The sequence below is a fragment of the Miniopterus natalensis genome, chromosome 8 (assembly GCF_054644295.1).
Source record: "Miniopterus natalensis isolate mMinNat1 chromosome 8, mMinNat1.hap1, whole genome shotgun sequence".
In the NCBI taxonomy this organism is placed as follows: Eukaryota; Metazoa; Chordata; class Mammalia; order Chiroptera; family Miniopteridae; genus Miniopterus; species Miniopterus natalensis.
This window is the reverse complement of record NC_142088.1, coordinates 35,625,053-35,642,719: the sequence shown is the minus strand read 5'-3', so window position 1 is coordinate 35,642,719 and position 17,667 is coordinate 35,625,053. Positions and strand designations below refer to the sequence as shown.

At 40.0% G+C, this 17,667-nt stretch overlaps 1 protein-coding gene across 3 annotated transcripts in view; it reads right to left on the bottom strand.

The window, feature by feature from the left end:
• CWC22 (CWC22 spliceosome associated protein) overlaps positions 1-14,642 on the bottom strand; it is a 48,364-nt gene extending 33,722 nt beyond the window's left edge. Inside the window, exons 1-3 of one of the 3 annotated variants that reach the window (XM_087819736.1) lie at positions 9,144-11,339; positions 4,574-4,742; positions 2,237-2,374 (exon numbers count right to left, since the gene is read on the bottom strand). In XM_087819736.1, the coding sequence (XP_087675862.1) occupies positions 2,237-2,263 (27 nt within the window). In that variant the 5' untranslated portion in view covers positions 2,264-2,374; positions 4,574-4,742; positions 9,144-11,339. Of the gene's footprint in view, positions 1-2,236; positions 2,375-4,573; positions 4,743-9,143; positions 11,340-14,572 lie in introns of those variants that run through there. The other 2 variants (XM_016211096.2, XM_087819737.1) reach the window with 2 other exon arrangements.
• Between the last annotated feature and the right edge of the window lie 3,025 nt (positions 14,643-17,667).

The window sequence follows — 17,667 nt, the reverse complement described above, 5'->3', positions numbered from 1 at the left end:
AGATTCATTCAATTCCTGGTACCGTCAAACATAGTATTTGCTAATGATTTATTTACAAGACATAGCCCTTCCTGGGTAGACACTGTGGAGGGTGCAAAAGATAGGAAAACCTCTCAAGGGATTTATGATCTCGTAGGAGAGAGATGGTTCTAAAGAGTCCCACAATTAAACATCAGACTACATGTTCCTGAGAGAGAGAAGAGAGGGAGGAGGAGGAAAAGACAAAGGAGAGAAAGAGAGACAATAAAACTGCAAAGCCTACTTTTTCTGTTACAAGGCACTGCAATTATTTTGATTACATTAGGGAGATGGCCTCAATTCTGTGCTAATGATTTTTAACACATCTCCACAACATCTGTTGTGAGAAAGAGGGAGAAACCAAAAATATTGAAATCGTGAATCAGGATTCGTCAATATGATCGAGTTAACAGATGACTGGCACACGTGGCAAGAGCTAACAGGAGATCTTGAGCACGGCGCAATCACCATGGTATAGAGTACTGAGGGATGGCAGCGGGGAAGGGGGACCTGAACTGGGCTTTAGTAGGTAAATAGAATTTCACTATGTGAAAAATCATTTTGAAGAGTAATCCAAATAATAACAGGAATTTCCCAATCTCCTTTATCAGACTTTAGATTATAAGTCAGAGCAGTAATTGAAAATAAACATATTGTCAAAATTACCATTAAAAATTCTCTAAATTGTTCATTTAGCAAAACAAATATGGTACACCATGCAGTACTTGTAGTCTCTTAAAATGTAGAGAGCAGTACAAGGAGGTGAGTGAAGCAGGGAGCCTGAGTCCAGAGGCTCTGAGCATCCAGTGGGCTCAGGGAACAAGTCTTCAAGAGCAAGGGAGAGGAGGGGCTAAAGGAGGTAGGGGGCTTGCTTCTAGCTACCTAAGGAAGCTAAGTAAGGCTCAATAGGAAAACAAGCGATCCTCAGCTCAAGCCTCTTGAACCTCATAGATGAGTCCTCATAACATCAAGGGAATATCTGAGTTTCCCCTGAAGTAGGGCGCCCAACCCAGCTACCTTGGACCTGCTTATGGCTAGCAGGACAGAGAGGGAGGCAGACTAAACTGATAACTGCCTAGGGGGTCCAAGCCACTAAGTGTATGCTGACTGAAGACACTTACTTCTAGGCTGAAGGGATTATCAGAGGACCCATCAGGAACACAAGAGGGAAAGGTGGAGAAGCATAGTCTAAGAGGAGCAGAAAGAAGATTCTGAGAGAGAATAAACACTTCTCCCTCTGCATAAAAGGTATCAGTCTGAATCTGAGCAATCTAACATGACTCAGTCAGGAGTCAATTCCACACAAGGTATTTTTCCTTATGTCCCCAGCTCCTAATACAATCTGCCACTTACCAGGCCCACAATTAATTAATTGTTTAATTGCCTTTGGCCAAATGAGTACAAGTCCCAAAGAGATTTCAGAGCAATCTACGAAGGTAGATGGGGCTAGCTTTGGAGATGGTAAGCCTCCTGCCAAAGGAGATATGTAAGCACAGGCTGGATGTGTACCTAGCAGGCAAGCTGGAGAATGTTTTTTTCTCATTGTTGACAGAATTTAGAAATGATGGCAGCAGAGCCTGCCTCAGTCTGTAAGTCTATCAATTCAGTTTATTAAGGACTTACCATGCACCTGGACTTATACCCAGTGCCTGCTGTTAAAGGAGCTCAGAGTCTACTGGTTTTCTTTAAAGAAGTGATATGCCTACTTACAGATCTGTGCAGTTGAAAAGTGGAATGGTTTGCTCTCCCACTAAGTCCACCCATAGCAGAGACACAGCTCTAAAAGCAGTTGGAGTTACTGGCCCATTACTGCTCTGACCTCATAGCCTCCTATGGTCCCTTTTTCATAGCCTGCTCTAGCCACACTAGACTGTGTTTGCACTTGCTGTTCCCTCTGCCTGGCACACACTTCCACCAGACACCTGCATGGCTAACTTCCTCATATCCCTCAATTCTCTGCTCAAATGGCTACCTTTTCAATGGGCCTTCCCTATTAAAAACTGCAACACCCAATGCTATTGATCAACCTTACCCTATTTCTTTTCTTCATAGCACAAGTTGAGCACTTAACACTAACATACCATGTAATTTACTTATGTGTATGATGCCACTCTACTGTCTGGTTCTAATGTCTAAATTATAGAAATGCATTTTTGTTTAAAGAATAGGTAACTGATTACAAGTTTGTTTTTTTTTATTACAAGTTCCAAACACTTACTTTTATCTGTGCCACACTACTTTTCATTTTCTGTTGCTGGCTGATCCTATAAATTAGACTCCTTAAGCTGGTCCAAATAACAAGGGCTGAATGGTATGAATTCTTTGACAGTTTACTTTTTCTTTCTGGAAGGGTCACCTATAAAATATACCAAAGAAAGCTTTGTTAACTTTGATCACCTTATTTTTCTTAGTCAGTAGGCACAAATATAACCAATAATTTAAAAATAGTTCCACATAACAATGTATAAACAACACATATTAGTAGAAAAGATTCAGAACAAGAGAGCAAATAAAAAAAAAGGAATATTAAGCACAATAAAATATTTTATTCTACTGAGAGGAAGAAAAGTTAATTTAACAATTGATGTTGGATAACTGTTCAACTTGTTCTCAGTGAGACAGACATACCTACATCATAAAACAGTACTGTGACATTATAAAAAAAACAAACAAACAAGTGAACAAAGGAAACAATTATAAAAGAAACTCTGTATAAACTGAGTATAAAATATCCAATGTTTCTATATAAAATAATAAAATATCCAATATTTATGTAATAATGATCACTCAGAGATTTACTCTGCATGGAAATATAAGGTGCTAAAACATAATCAATGTGACCTATCAAAGGCACAATGTTTCAGATGTATGCACTTATGAGAACTAAGAATTTGGTTCAGAATAAACCTAGTCATCAACATTAAATGATAAAATAAAATGTCTTTCAATATCCATCTGTTAAACAAATTTTAGGAATTTTTGAAAAATGCTAAATTGATAGTTATGTTTACATAGAACTGCCATTCAAGTATTTTATTGGAATTACATATCTAAGTGGTTTAGGGTTTATGAGAATTGCATATTTAAATGGTTTATAGTATGGTGTATAGCAATAAAGTTACAAAAATAAATTAAAATTAAAAAAAAATTAAAAGAGGTAGAGAACCTAGAGGAAGAACTGTTCTCAGTACCAATATAATTGAATACAACTAGGAAAAAATTTTAATTTGAATGCCAGGAATGATGTTACAGATTATCTGGTACAATTTCTCCTTTTTAAAGATAAGAATACTCAAGGTCAGATAAGTCATTTTAATGCCCTAAGCTATAATAGTTAGTGGTGGGCCATAAGTAGAAACCTAGACTGAGGACACCCAATTAAATATTCTTTTCATTAGGCCATATATACAAATAACTTTGACACTATAAAGTGACAGAGTTGCTACCATTTAATATAGATGGGGATGTACACAATCACTAAGTCAAAAAAGTTTCTACTGCCATGGTTATCACGGTATCAAGGTTAGTAAATGCAATATATATGAGATTCTTTACAAACTTATCAATGTATAAAATATAATTTCAATCTAAAGCACAGACCTCTTCTGTATTTGCACCTGCAGTTAGGCTAATGTGCCACTAGGGGACTCCCAGATGGGAGGGAGCCAGAGCAGGGGAGTTGGGTATAAACTCTCCCAAACCTCTGACTAGTCCTGTACCAACACATGTATGAAATACCGCCCTACTAAGGATCAAAGAAGGGAACTTAGATGTGAACAGCTGTCTATGAGAGAATTTGCAATTGAAGTCTAATCAAGTTAATTGCCTAAACATCACTACTCCTCAGACAAATGTAATAGAATTCAATGCCCACGACACAATTAAAGAAAAAATCTTATCAGAAAACTGTGGCCTAATAGTAAGAAAAAAGACAATCAAAGACACCAACACTGAGATGATCCAGATGTTGGAATTAGCACACAAAATTTTTAAAGCATATTCAAAAATGCAAAGGAAAGCATGCTTGCAAGGAATAAAAACATAAAAATTTTCAGAAAAATACACACTCAAATAACAATAACAAACACAAATGATATAGGAGAACCAAACTGAAATTCTAGAACTGAAAAATATATTAAGTGAAAATTTCATTGGATAGATTTAACAGCAAAATGTAGATAAAGTCAGTGAGCTTGAAGTAAGATCAATAGAAATTATCCAATCTAAAGAAAAGAATGACAAAAAATTTTTAATGAACAGTATCAGGGATATGTAGAACAATATCAAAAGGTTTGATATATGTATAATTAAAGTCCAAGAAAAGACAGAAAAATGGGATAGAAAAAACATTTAAAAATTAGCCAAAATTTCCTCAAATTTGGTGAAAGGCATAAATATATATATAGATATATAGATATGTGTATGTAAGATATTAGTCGAGTGAAAGTGCTGAAAATCAAAGACAAAGAGGAAATCCTGAGAGCAGTAAGAAAATAAAACAAACAAACAGACATTACATACAGGAAAATAACTGAAATTACTGCTAACTTCTCACCAGAAACTAAGGAGAACAGAAGACAGCAGAACAAGCTTTAAAATACTGAAAGATAAAAAAAACTGTTGCCCAGACGGTGGGGCTTATTGGTTGAGCATCAACCTATGATCCTGGAGATCTCGGTTCAATTCCCAGTCAGGGCAAATGTCCGGAGTTGCGGGCTCGATCCCTGTAGGTGGCGTGCAGGAGGCACCCGATCAATGACTGTCTTATCACTGATGTTTCTCTCTCTCCCCCTCTCCCTTCCTCTCTCTGAAATCAATAAGGATATATTAAACACACACACACACACACAACTGTTAACCTAGAATCCCAGCAAAAATAATCTTAAAATGAAGATGGAATAAAGATATTTGCTGATTAAAAAAACAAAAACAACTAAGAGAAACTAAGACTGCATCACCAGCTGACCTGCACTACAAGAAATGCTAAAGGAAGTTCCTCAGGCTGAAGAGAAATAATACCAGATGGATTTCAGATTTTCAGGAAGAAATGAAAAACACTAGGAATGGTAACTTTCTCAGGAAATAGGAAAGACTACTTTTCTTTTATCTAAAATACATAGTCTGTTTAAAGCAAAAAGTATACCTCAAGGAGTTACAGTGTACGTGTTCTAATGATAGAACCATTTACTGTTCCCACAACTCTCCAGTTTACATATTCTGCCCAATCTCTACCAAGACCATCTGATGACTACCTCCAGTCTCACAAACTCTTTAAGTACCCTTTCTTAAACACCCCTTTTGAGGCACCAAACAATTCCCTTGCTGCAGCAATTAGGACTCTTACTGGTGAGTTTTTATTGGTGGGCTTTAACATACAAGACAAATAAACCAGTTTCTCCAAAAATTCAATGGCAAGGGGGATAAAAAGAAGAAAAAAGAGCATAACAGTTGATATAGAATAAAAGAGACTAAACTTAACAAATATAATGTGTGGCTCCTGAATTGAACAATTTGCTCTATTCTAAAACGGGATGTTTTTATATAGTAAGAACCCATGTTAACTTCAATTCAACACTAACTCAATTGATTAATATCCCCTATCCAGCCTTCTTTCTAAAAAGGTGGGCTGAAGTTCTTCTCTCTGCACTGGGGACAAAATAGTGGAAGAGAACACTTTCTAATCCAGTAAGATTATAAATTTGCTGACAATCATCATCATATGCACATCCTGGCTTTCTGTGTAGAAGAATGAGAATAGGGTAATATTTGGAGTCTCACAATTACTTATATTCTTATAGATACATATTTTCTAAGAGAACTTATCTTAGTACATACTTAAAATAAAACTCGTTTCAAAATCACCCGTTACCTAAACACTGTGCCCAAGTTAATAACAGAGCTATTCTAAGCACTAATGACAATATACAAAGTTTTAAAAAGCATTTTCTTCAAATATATTTCAAGTATTCCACTGAGACAAAAGTCATTTTAAAATAACATGGTGACAAGTGTCCCAAAGGGACTGATATGCAACAGTGCAGGCAAGCTAACCACCACTGTTCAAAACCAGCCAATGGGAGAACTATCAACATATATTATACAGTAGCTCTGCAACAAAATATGCCATCTATACTAATAGGTTCCGTAGCACATTCACGATGTTCCAGGATATACAGAGATTAACTATTTAACTACATCTCCTATTTTAGAAGTCAGAAATGTGTAACTCAGAATAAGATAGCAACAGCAATATGAATAATAATAAATTATTGCATCCCCAAAGACATTATACCAGGCACTTCAATCTTTTCAATCCTCATACTTATCCTGTTTTGGTACTACTTTTAGCCTTATTTCTTAATGGGAGAACTGAAGTACAGAAATTTGAAGCAATGTGTCCAAATAAATTACAGCTAGTAAATGGCAGAGCTAAAACTCAAAAAGTTTTATCTTATGCTATAACCGTCTATTACTGCATCACAATGAAAATGCCTACATTAATAAACTGATGCCAAACAGACAAATAATAATATGTAAACAGGTATAGTCTCTACTATCCAGAAAATTTTCCCATCCTAAACTGACCCATTCTTCCAAAGTTCCAGATAGCAAAAGTTTTGATGTTAATATGAAACACTGCTTCTTTTTAAACATGCATAATAATAATTTTAAGGATACCTTTTTTTAATCAGCTTACCTAGAATTCACTATGACCAGATACAATATGAGCAAATCAGTTAACTCTATTGTGCAAAATTTAGTATTTTCCTTTGATATTCTTCTTGGATCTTATACCTCATTTCTCTTCTCAGCCTACCAACACATTAGGGAAAAAAAAAGCAATTTTCTATGTATTTTATTTCAACTTTACCTTACTTATTTAAATTTAATGAGTTTTCTTTCTGATCAGTGTCATCTTTCCTCTTTCTACCCTTCAATCACTATCACCAAATAATATTTTGGCAATCAAGTATAGTCTGTTACACTTCCATGTCCCCAAATGTAAGTGAAAAATGACAATATTGTAATGTAGACTGGTACTGCAGTTCTAACAACAACAACAAAAATGTTTAAAGTACTATCATCATCCAGATTTATACAGAATATGCCTCAAGGGAAATTCTGAGAGTTCAATACGTGCATACTTGATACTTGGACTAATTGGAAATTCCTGCAACGAGAGCAATTTACCCAGTTTATAGCTCTCACTGCTCTTTTTACCACCACTATGAGGATTTTATAATGAATTATTAAATTTCTCTCTCCTTGTCACAAGTAAGCAACTCACCAAAACCACACCTGTTCTCCTGAGCAAGGAGGAGATTTTATAAGATGTAGTTTAAAAATGAAGATTTTGCCATCAGTTTTAGCAAGCATTAGAACGCAAAATATTTAATAACATCTGTAAGAAGGACTTTAAACTGTTAACTATGAAACTAAATTCTGCAGTTAGCTCAAAAATTCAGAAAATGAGAAAGTATTTAACCAATGGCCAAAATGCACTATTTTCTCTATTAATTTAGTAGAATACTTCTACCATTGTCCCTTACAAGTCCTCAACCCAGGTTAGAGGAACTCACCAAAATATACTAGCATAAAACTGTTAAAAGGAAAGTGGATTCCCTTTAGTTTGCTCTTCTGCATTCTACATAGTAACAGCAGCCTTGGCAAACTTCAGACATTTCAACAGTTAAAAAAACATACCCACAAATCTTAGTTGTCTAATGGGGGAAATGGTAATATTAAACAAAATAAAAACTAGTTTAAATTTGTTCTAAATGAAAAAAAAAAATGTAGTGGGAGGGATGGGATCCTCAGGAAAATCCTTGAATAGGATCCAAACCTCTGCCCCTTCCAAACAGTGCTTTTCCTTCTCAGGGAACAGACAGTAGCAACAGATTGGCTACAGCTCTTTTTTTTTTTTAATCCTCACCTGAGGATATTTTTCCATTGCTTTTCAGAGAGAGTGGGGGGGGGGGGGGAGACAGAGAAAGAGAGAAACATCAATGTAAGAGAGACACATTGATTGGTTGCTTCCCACCCGTGCCCTGAACCAGGGCCAGGGATTGAGCCTGCAACTGAGGTACATGCCCTTGGCTGGAATCGAACCCAGGACCCTTCAGACTGCAGACCAACACTCTATCCACTGAGCAAAACCAGCTAGGGAACAGTTCTTAGGCATTGATGACAAAACCGCCATGGCCTTTTCCTGTCTGTACTGAAGGAAAACCCCTCTGTTTAAGAAAACCATTTTTTTTCTTGCTATTTTTTTGGATATGCACATATTAGTGAAAATTTTGTCCCACGATATACCACATAAGAAAAATGATGTAATTTGACTTTAACATAGTTTACAATTTCAGGAAAATAAAAAGGCCAACACACTCCTCCTATCCCTTTCAGAAAAAGTCACCAGGTACAGGGTGACACCCCTTATCTGCAATTCTGAAATGTGAAAATACAAAGACTTTTCTTTTTAAGCTTGTTTTCAACTCAAATGGCAGCAAAACTTAACATGCACCAACCAGAGACTTCATGAGACTCTCATTTGATGTGCTGCAGATATATTAATGTGTTTGACTAGAGCATGTTGCCAGGACCTCAAAAGGGGGATTACTTAATATATCTGCACTGTATTTCTTTTCTAAAATCTGAAAAATTCGGAATGTCCAAGAATCACAAATAAAGAATTACAGGCCTGTACTCCCTGCTGTTTATTCTCAGTCACTGCACACTCATAACCATTTTAATGACAGAATATTCATATGTTTAAGTACACGGCTGGAGGCTGTGCAGATAGTATCTGGATACTGTTAGGGTTTTGTAAGTGATGAGAAATAAACACAATAAAAAAGCCTTTGACTCGTCTCTGACTGTGTAGAGGAGATGGCACCATTTGGGAACATCTTATGACAGACTCAGATGAGTAAAAAAAAAAGACAAAATCTAAAAGTTCTTATCTTTTTAATGAATTCAGTGATACTAATATTCATACTAAAAATAACTCATTATAAACTGGGAATTGCTATTCATTAATTTCTTACATCATGACGCCAGTCCATATTGGTTGGTATTTAAGTAACCAAAAATACGGTCTCCCACTCCCACTACTCCAAAGTACTTACCAAGGTTACTAAATCCAGGGACTATTTCTTTCTTTCATCTGACATTGCTTTAGAATTTGGTACTGCTACCCCCTCTTCCTGAAGTTCTCACTTCTCAGCTTACAGAGACACTGGGTTCACCTAGTTTTCCTCCTGTCTCTATTACTCTGTCTAACATTTACTGTTCCGTAGAGGTTAATCTTTGCTCGTGGATTTTCTTTTGCTCATTGCCACATTCCCAACATCGCAAGCTCTCAATACAAATTTACTAAACAAACAGTCCTTATCTTTTCTCCATATTCCCTCTGGAAGACCATCTCTAACCCCCCCTTCAACTAACATTTACAAGAATCACTTTTATTCCAGCCCAATCTTCTCTGCAGAGTTCAAAATCCTTATGTCCAAATGCCTACAGGAAACCTCCATGTGGGTGTCCAAAGGTCCCCTGAACTAGTTAAGTCCAAATTGGAACTCATCATTTCCTTCTCTTCAAACTAGCTCTTCCTCTAAGATGTTACCTACAAAGCTAGCCAAGTAAAATTTCCCTTTCCTCACTCCCAGTCAGTCTCCAAATCCTACTGATTCTACCTTATAGGAGATAGGTAGGGGGAAGCCTCCGTTTAGGAAACATCCCATAATGAGACAACCTTCATTTCATTTTAGAAGAAGGCAAATTGTTTTTGAGATCTCTAACAAGATTTCTCACAAGGTCTTTATCTCTTGGCTCTAAAAACTTGAGCAACTTGCCTCTAAAAATATAAATTATATACTTATACCACTAACAGGTAAGGCTCCACTGTATTTCACCCATGCAGGGCAAAAGGATCCTTTAAATACCTGCAAAGCTGCCCAAAGGGAAACCCAGGTCTTAAATGAAAAGCACATTCCACTATAATATATTCAGTATTATTCCACACTTTCCAAATTTCCTTCTAAGTTTATAAAATGGAAATTTTGTCTCAATGTCTACTGTATCAACTATTTCCATATATTTTTCTCTTATAGAAAAGAATTTTTCAGTAGCAGTCCCTCTAGTTACTGAATAAAAATAAATCCCAAGGGACATCTCTACTGTTATTAAACCCTCAATCACTTGTATTCACATCCTCCTAAATCCACCTTGTCTTCCCTTGGTTCACAGCTCCATTACCTCAATTACGTGGCAAAAAGATTTAACTTTCCTCGTTAGTCCCAGCATCTCATTCAGTGAACAAATATTATTTATAAGGGTTTTCTTGGTCTAGTATTAAGCTAAATTTATACCCATTTTCATAACAAGGAAGAGACAAAATCTTAAATTTCAAACATATACCATAATCCTCACCACTTTACTTAATATATGCCTTGTAGTAAAGAAACAGCTCTAGTGTTTCCAATCACTTACTTCCTTTTTCATTCTGTGTTAAAATTTGTATTTGTGCAGAAGAGTCTCCTTTGTGAGGTCATAAAAATTGAAAATTTTGTCCTGCTCAAACAGGAAAACAAAACTAAAAAAATGATGAGGCTGGGGCCATAACTGATACTTCTATTAAGTGCTTCAGAAAAGTATAAGAATGAGAAAGGATAAGCTTAAGAGAAAGAGCAGTGTGCTCATGGTCTTTTTCTTTTTTACTTTACCCCCTATTATTTGGAAACAAATTAAGCATAGAGGGTTAAAGGCAGCGTATGTGTATAGTAAGATAATGTATGACTTAAGCTCCACAAAAAGCACTGAGATCTGAGATATCAAAGTTCCTTTCCTCAAGCAGAGAAGAACAGTCTATGTGTTATAGCAATGTTACAAACACAATACTACTGGGAGAGGAAGGGCAACCAAGTAAGTGGGTCTGGGGCATAAAGAAAAAAGAGAATCTTGAACCTGAATCTTGAAGGACAAGTAGGAAAGGGGGAGAAGGTCATTCCCCAGATGAAAAAGGGGAAAAGGTCATTAAGGAAATGGATGTGTAAAGACTCAAGAGACATAAAAGAATTTAGGGGATTCCCAGTTGTTTGAGTAGAGTACAGGATGCATACAGAAGATTAAACAGAAATGAGATGGAACACAAGATATCCATGAAGCTAAAGCATAAATGACCTTGTTAGGAGAACACTGGATATGTGAAGTTCTTGGTCACTGCTATATATTCAGAACCTAGGACAGTGCCTGCCACTTAACAGGTTCCAATTCTAAAATTAAATATAAAAGAGGGTGTGTGGACTTTTAATGATTATTCCTATTTTTTCCTACATAGAACTCCCTGTAATAGTATTTTGACAACTTTACCAAGGAATACCACAGCAGCCTTGTCCCACCTATCAACCCCTACTTCTAGGAACCCCCAAGCTGTCATCAACGGCAACACAGCACTACTAGGTGCCATCCGCTATCTGTGTTCACCCCAGATTAACCTGATGAGCAGCTTGAATAAATCTCCCTATTGAGGTGAAAAACCAAAACAAAAACCAGTTCCTTTTATGGTACTGCAAGAGGAAACTGGACCCTCAAATACTGTTATTTTAACTTACAGGAACAAGTCTAATTACTGAGCGTGCTGTATGCCTTCAGTCACACAACTTAGTTCTCCCTCCCCAAAATTTTGTTCCTCAGCTTGTCCAATTAAGTATATGGGCTGGATATATTCTGCCAACTCTCACAGCACAGCTTTGAAAGTGGGCTTTCTAAGTATTTGATTCAAGAGCCATCTAGTAAACCCCATTCTAAGAAAACTTGGAAGTGGTGACCTCCAGAGATTTATGAAGTAGTCCCTAGACACACACATTACATTCCACTACAGAGGCTCCTACCAGCAGCTGTCCTGATAAAAAGCTGTCCTAATAAATGAATTCAGGGAAGGACAGTCAAGGTAACTTTTTAGGTAGAAGTGCTGAACTCTGTCTAGCCTAATTCATTTATGAGTCAGGCTCCAAGCCAAGTTAAACATAAATCTCCACAGGGTCTCTCATTCCCATTAGCTAACCTATTCTGTATGACAGGAGCCCATTATGTCCCTGGGGCCAAAGCAGCCCATATCACCTTTTTGGTATTTCTTCAGTGGGAAAGACTTATTAGCTTGGCTACAAATGGCAAAGGTTTGCTTTAATCCATTGCTTCCTCCTGATGTATTATTTTTGAAGAAAATGCTTTGAAAGTTTGCACTTTGTTGTAGGCACTGAAATGTCTCTTCCAATGTCCACTTGGGAACTGCACATACCAAGATAAAATATTTAGGCTATAGGTTTAGTAAGTCTGGAAGTTTGCTGAAAGTACTATACCAGAGGCCTTTTTTGTTCCATTACCCTCACATGCTAGGATTCTCAGACTTGAACAGAAAAGTAGAGAAATGCAACAAGGAAACCCTCAAAGTCACCAATGGGATTAGCTCTATTACCAATAACCACTTTTTTCTTGAACTAGCCCTAGGCTAGCCATGACTTATACCAAGTTAGGGATACACCAGGTAGTACAAAATTCATACTAAATACAAGTGGGCAATAAATGTTCGAATTAAGGCATGTGCTTTTATAAATACATGTGTCACTGTGTACTGTCTTAGGTGGTCTCAGGTACAACAGCGACTGTAGGCCACTTGGCAATGCACAATTACTAGGGAGGATTGCACAATCCAAAAGCTGGGAAAACTAATATATAGCTAAGGCTGCTTTAAGGAAGACAGTTAAGTAGTCTAGGAAGTGTCAGAATTCCAGAAGTGATAGGAACTAAACTATCCAAAGTGGGGAAGGACAGGTGGCATAACAGGGCTATACTAGCTGGCCACAGATGAAATACTTTGAAGCAAGGAAGGCAGCAAACCTGATTCTTGGGGTGCGGGTAGACCATAACAGATCCCTAGGAGATGGGCTAGAACAGTGGCTCTCAAACTGGCATGAGAATAACATGGATGGTTTGGTAAAAAAGACACTGAAAAGCCCCCTCCACCCCCCCCCCAACCCCAATTTCTAATTCAACAGGACTGGGATAAAGCTCAATAATTTACATTACTAACAAGTTCCAAGCAAATTTTCAGAATCACTGGGCCTATGTTCTTGGTCTCTGAAGTATCAGAGCCCCAGCCAAATGGGGTGGGAAAGGTTCCACAGAAGTGACCTGGGCACATAAATGTGGAAGGGCAACATTCAGAACCAAAGAACAAGAACTGAGACAGAATTCATCAACTATGTTACAGTAGTACCAATGACATTGTAGCTAAAACTGTATGCCAGGCACTGTGCACAATGCCTTCCTTAGATGCAGTCTTTTTCTCCATCCTCAAAACAACCCACAGAGGCAGGTATTACTATTAATCACAATTTTCAGCTGAGGCTGCTGAGACTAAAGATGTTAGGTAATCTGCCCGGAGCGGGAGACTCCGTCCGTGCTGAAGCAACACTGAATCTCCGGCTTACTACTCCACACCCAGCACCAACACAAGCGTCTCCTCCTCCTGCAGAGGCTGCCTGAAACGCCGCTTCTTTTCATCAAAATCACACCTTTAGTGCCAATTCTAAATCTGCTTTTCCATAGCCGGGTGGTAACTGAGGTTAACTTTGCAGTTCACAGACAATCCTAAAACCAAAGTCTGAAGTTAAAGAGGGGGCGGGTAAACCGGTCTTCTGAAGCCCGAGTCTGAGTCCGGACACCTAAAAATGCCAAGGGAATTCTTACCACACTTTCCATCAACAAAGTCTTGCCTCTGAAATAGTCTTTCCCCCAGTTTTTTTCCTTCTTTATTTATCTCAAAAAATTGTGAGGATTAAGTGAAAGCAGGTTAAAGCGGTGTTGCAGCTGGCCTCAGTGAAATTAACTACTATATGCAAGGGTATTGTAGGACCCTGCCCTCAATGGAGAAGCGGCCACTGAACAGCCAAATCGGGGAGCGATCCCGTTCAGGGGGGTGATCGACTCACGGCAGGAAGGAGGGTGACCGAGGCCGTGCGACACGTCCTGAGGAACAAAGAGCCCCGAGACTAACCCCTGGGAAGAATCATTACTCACGGGGCAAATGTATGAAGAAACGACATGCTAGAGCAGCAGGCACAGGGAAGCCACGCCGGCGATAAGGACGGGAGTGGAACTTTCACTATTTTTTAATTAACTACATTAATTCCATTCCCATGGCCTGCGGCCCGAGAGAAAGGGGCCCCGCGCCCCAGCGACTCGAGCTCTAAGGGATTCGAGCCCGAAACGCACCCCACAGGGAAGGAGAGAGCAGCAGGGCTAGCGCCGGGTTTCCGCCACAAAGACCCGGCGGGGAGCTCGCCGCCGCCCCTTCCCCACCCGCTCAGCCTCCGCCGCCCGCCTCGCGGCCCGCGCGCGGCGGGAAGACAGCCACGCGCCCCCCGGCGCTGCTGACGGCCGCACCCGCGACCCCGCAACCGCTCCTGGGCCCCCTTCACTCCCCGCCCGGTCCGGCAACCCACCACCCCCACTCCGGTTCGCTGCCTGTGGCTAGTCTACGGAGTTAGATAATTACCTGGAACTCCACCGCGCCGCCATTACACCGGAAGTACGTCACTTCCCCTTCCCGGGCACCGAAGTAGGAGAAAAGCGGAACGTGAAATACATAAAAACCTGACGCTACATTGGCTTTGATACGTTATCCTAGTAACTTATTTTTAAAAACGTATCATAATACCACATTCAGGGTAGTCGATCTGGTCACGCTTCCTCCTTCCCCAGACGGCGGCAAAAGAGAAATGGACATAAACTACAAAGTCCAGCATCCACCGCCTGCGAGGGTGGAAATGACGTAAGCAATTGTAGTTTTTAGGCTGTGAAGACCGCAATGTACGACGGGAATTGTAGTTCTGGATAAGCGCCAGCGAGTACGTTTGGGCGGCTGGTGGGAAACCTGGTAGGGTTTGGACGTAGCAAAACCAAATACTTTAAAACTATTTCTTCGCAATTGCAAAAAGCAGATCCTAGTAGTTACTGCCCGTGAACATCTTAAAAAGAGCAGACACGTTATTAAAGACTTTTTCAATAACTAGACGGAGAACCTAAGCAAAAATATTACCAAGGGTTCCATGCCTACCAGATGAAAAGACTCCAAGACCAAGTGAATGGGAGAGGAATGGACCACAAACAAAGTGAAGTCATGAGAAGCTAATTCTGTAGAGAAGATGATGCCTCTATTTTAGGTCCTTCTGTAAGCAAACGGTGTGCTGGAGTTAGGAAGGGGGAAAGGGGAGGAGAAGGGAGGAAACGATGGGGCAGGGGGGAGGCCCGCCCGGGTGCACTGGTAGCCTCTGCAGCACAGCCTTGGTCGGTCGCTGGCCGGAGCCTCCCCAAGGGAATGCGGCCTCCTCCAGACCTGAGGTGGACTCCAAAGTGCTAACAGCTGAAGACTGTCATCCAAGGACACGCCTCCCAGGTATGGAAAAGGGCCTTTTGCTGAAGAGGTTTCTGAGCAGCAGTCTCTGTGCCTGTCCCAGTCCACCCCTTGCACCGCGTAGATTCACTCTCTGTACACAGCCAGGGAGAGTGCCGCCGGGTCCCAGGGGGCCTCTTCCTGGAGACAAACGGAGAGGAGAGAAGTTAGTGGGCAAACTACAGGCCCCATCTGTGAGCCACAGCTGCACTCATTGCCCCTCTCCTCCACTGTTCATTCTAAATTCCCCTCGCCCTCTGCTGGTCTCAGATTAAAGGGGTGGTGTGAAAACCCTGGTTCCTGAGACATCTGAGTGCCTGGTAGTAATCTCCTTCTCAGACAGGTGTTGCTGCGTTTGCCCATGCACAGTCACTGCTGGGCAAGGTGGCACGACGAGATGCCCGCGTGGATCGCGGAGTTCAGGAAGTCCACAGTGCTAGGCAGCCCGTGAAGCTGAGTTCAGTGGGAGTCTTGCTGTGTCCCCTAGCGAGACCATATCGCCTTTGGGGACTGGAACTTCTGCTTCCACAAAGCTTGGAGTTGTAGGAACGGGAAACACTATGTCCTCAAGTAGGTCATTGAGAATGAGGGTAAATTGGGCTATTCCTGTTTTAATCGCTTGTTCCCTGGACCCATATATTGTTCCTACTGGGGACTCTGAGCCATATCAGGGTCTACTGCACCCTGGGGAACAGCACCTCGTTCCTGCTGAGTATTATTTTCTAGCAGGTTCTTGAACTTCCCCCTTAGCAGGCCATTCCAGTGCTCTGTTAGTCCGGCAGCTTCTGGGACATGGAGCATGCGATACAACCAGTGGAACCTGTGGTCACAGGTTTCCTCCTGCATCACCTTTGCTGTGAAGTGTTTTTTCCCAGTCAGATGCTATATTGTGTTCTATTCTATGTCTGTGGTTGGGCTTACAAAATGAAAGCCCGACAGAAAGGTCCAGCATGAGGATTACTTATTAGAAGGGTTTTGCACTGGGCAAAAGTCTCGGCCCTTGTAGCACATCTTGCTTGGCCACTCAGCTGGATGAAAAATGGTAGGTAGGAAATGCAAATGCATACCCAAAATAAGTGACCTATTTCCATGAGATGGAACTGCTGCCCCTTTCGGGATGGGAAGGTCCCAATGTAGTTGATTTGTCTGGGATGGGCTTTTTTTTTTTTTTTTTAATACCAGTCAGGCAGTGAGGGATCCAGTCTCAAAATCCCAATTTACCACTTTTTGGGGTCATTCCTGGTACCAGTTGGATCCTCTGAGAAGTAAACAGAGGTAGAGACAGAAGCATAAAAAAGCTTCCTGGGGAGAACCTGTGAAAGGAAAAGGCAGGAAGCAAGATTGGGCAGGAATAGTTAGACTACAATGCAGATCTGACAGTGTCTGAAAGCCCAGCAGAAGGGTCCAGCGTGAGGATTACCTATTAGAAGGGTCTTGCGCTGGGCAAAAGTCTTGGCCTTGTAGCACATCTTGGTTGTTAGCTGAGGCCACTCCAAGAAGATCATGTCCTGAGCTCAAAAGCTGAGGCCAACCTGAAGGAGTTAATAGCTGGAGGCCGCAAGTCCTTTCTTAAAGGAAAGTCTAAACATCTGAAGGGTGCATTTCTATATCTGCCACAATAGGTATTAACACTAGAGAGATGCCAGAAAAAGTTAGGTTTGTGTGGTATACTGCAGATTTCTTAATTACCTCACCACTATTGTAAGGATAGCATGGGAAGAATTCAGATCAGAGCCTTCCCTAGGTTAAGTTCATTTTAAAATTTCAGAAATTATAGATTTTAAAAGAAGGCCCTGGACATTTGTCACTGCCCTCACGGTCTATAATAGGTTCTTAGTTCATGGGAAACACTGATTAAACTTTTATGGGATATCTAATAGGGAATTTTTTATTCTGATATTATTGGTGTTGTAATAAATTGACCACAGCAATTCAGTCTCATTATTAAGCAGGCTTCTGCTTCTCTCTGAAGCTTGCCTGAGACTAGTTTAGACAACAGGCTAGTGATTGTGTCTTCAGCAAAAAACAGTCTTAGAACCCTTTGGAAAAGACTGCACTAGGGTACATTTCTGAACTATGGGTATTTCAAAGAACAGTCCTTTTTTTGGTTGCAGAGTAATATTTCATTGTACATATATACCACATCTTCATCCATTCATCTATGTTTGTACGCCTAAGTTGCTTCCATATCTTATTAT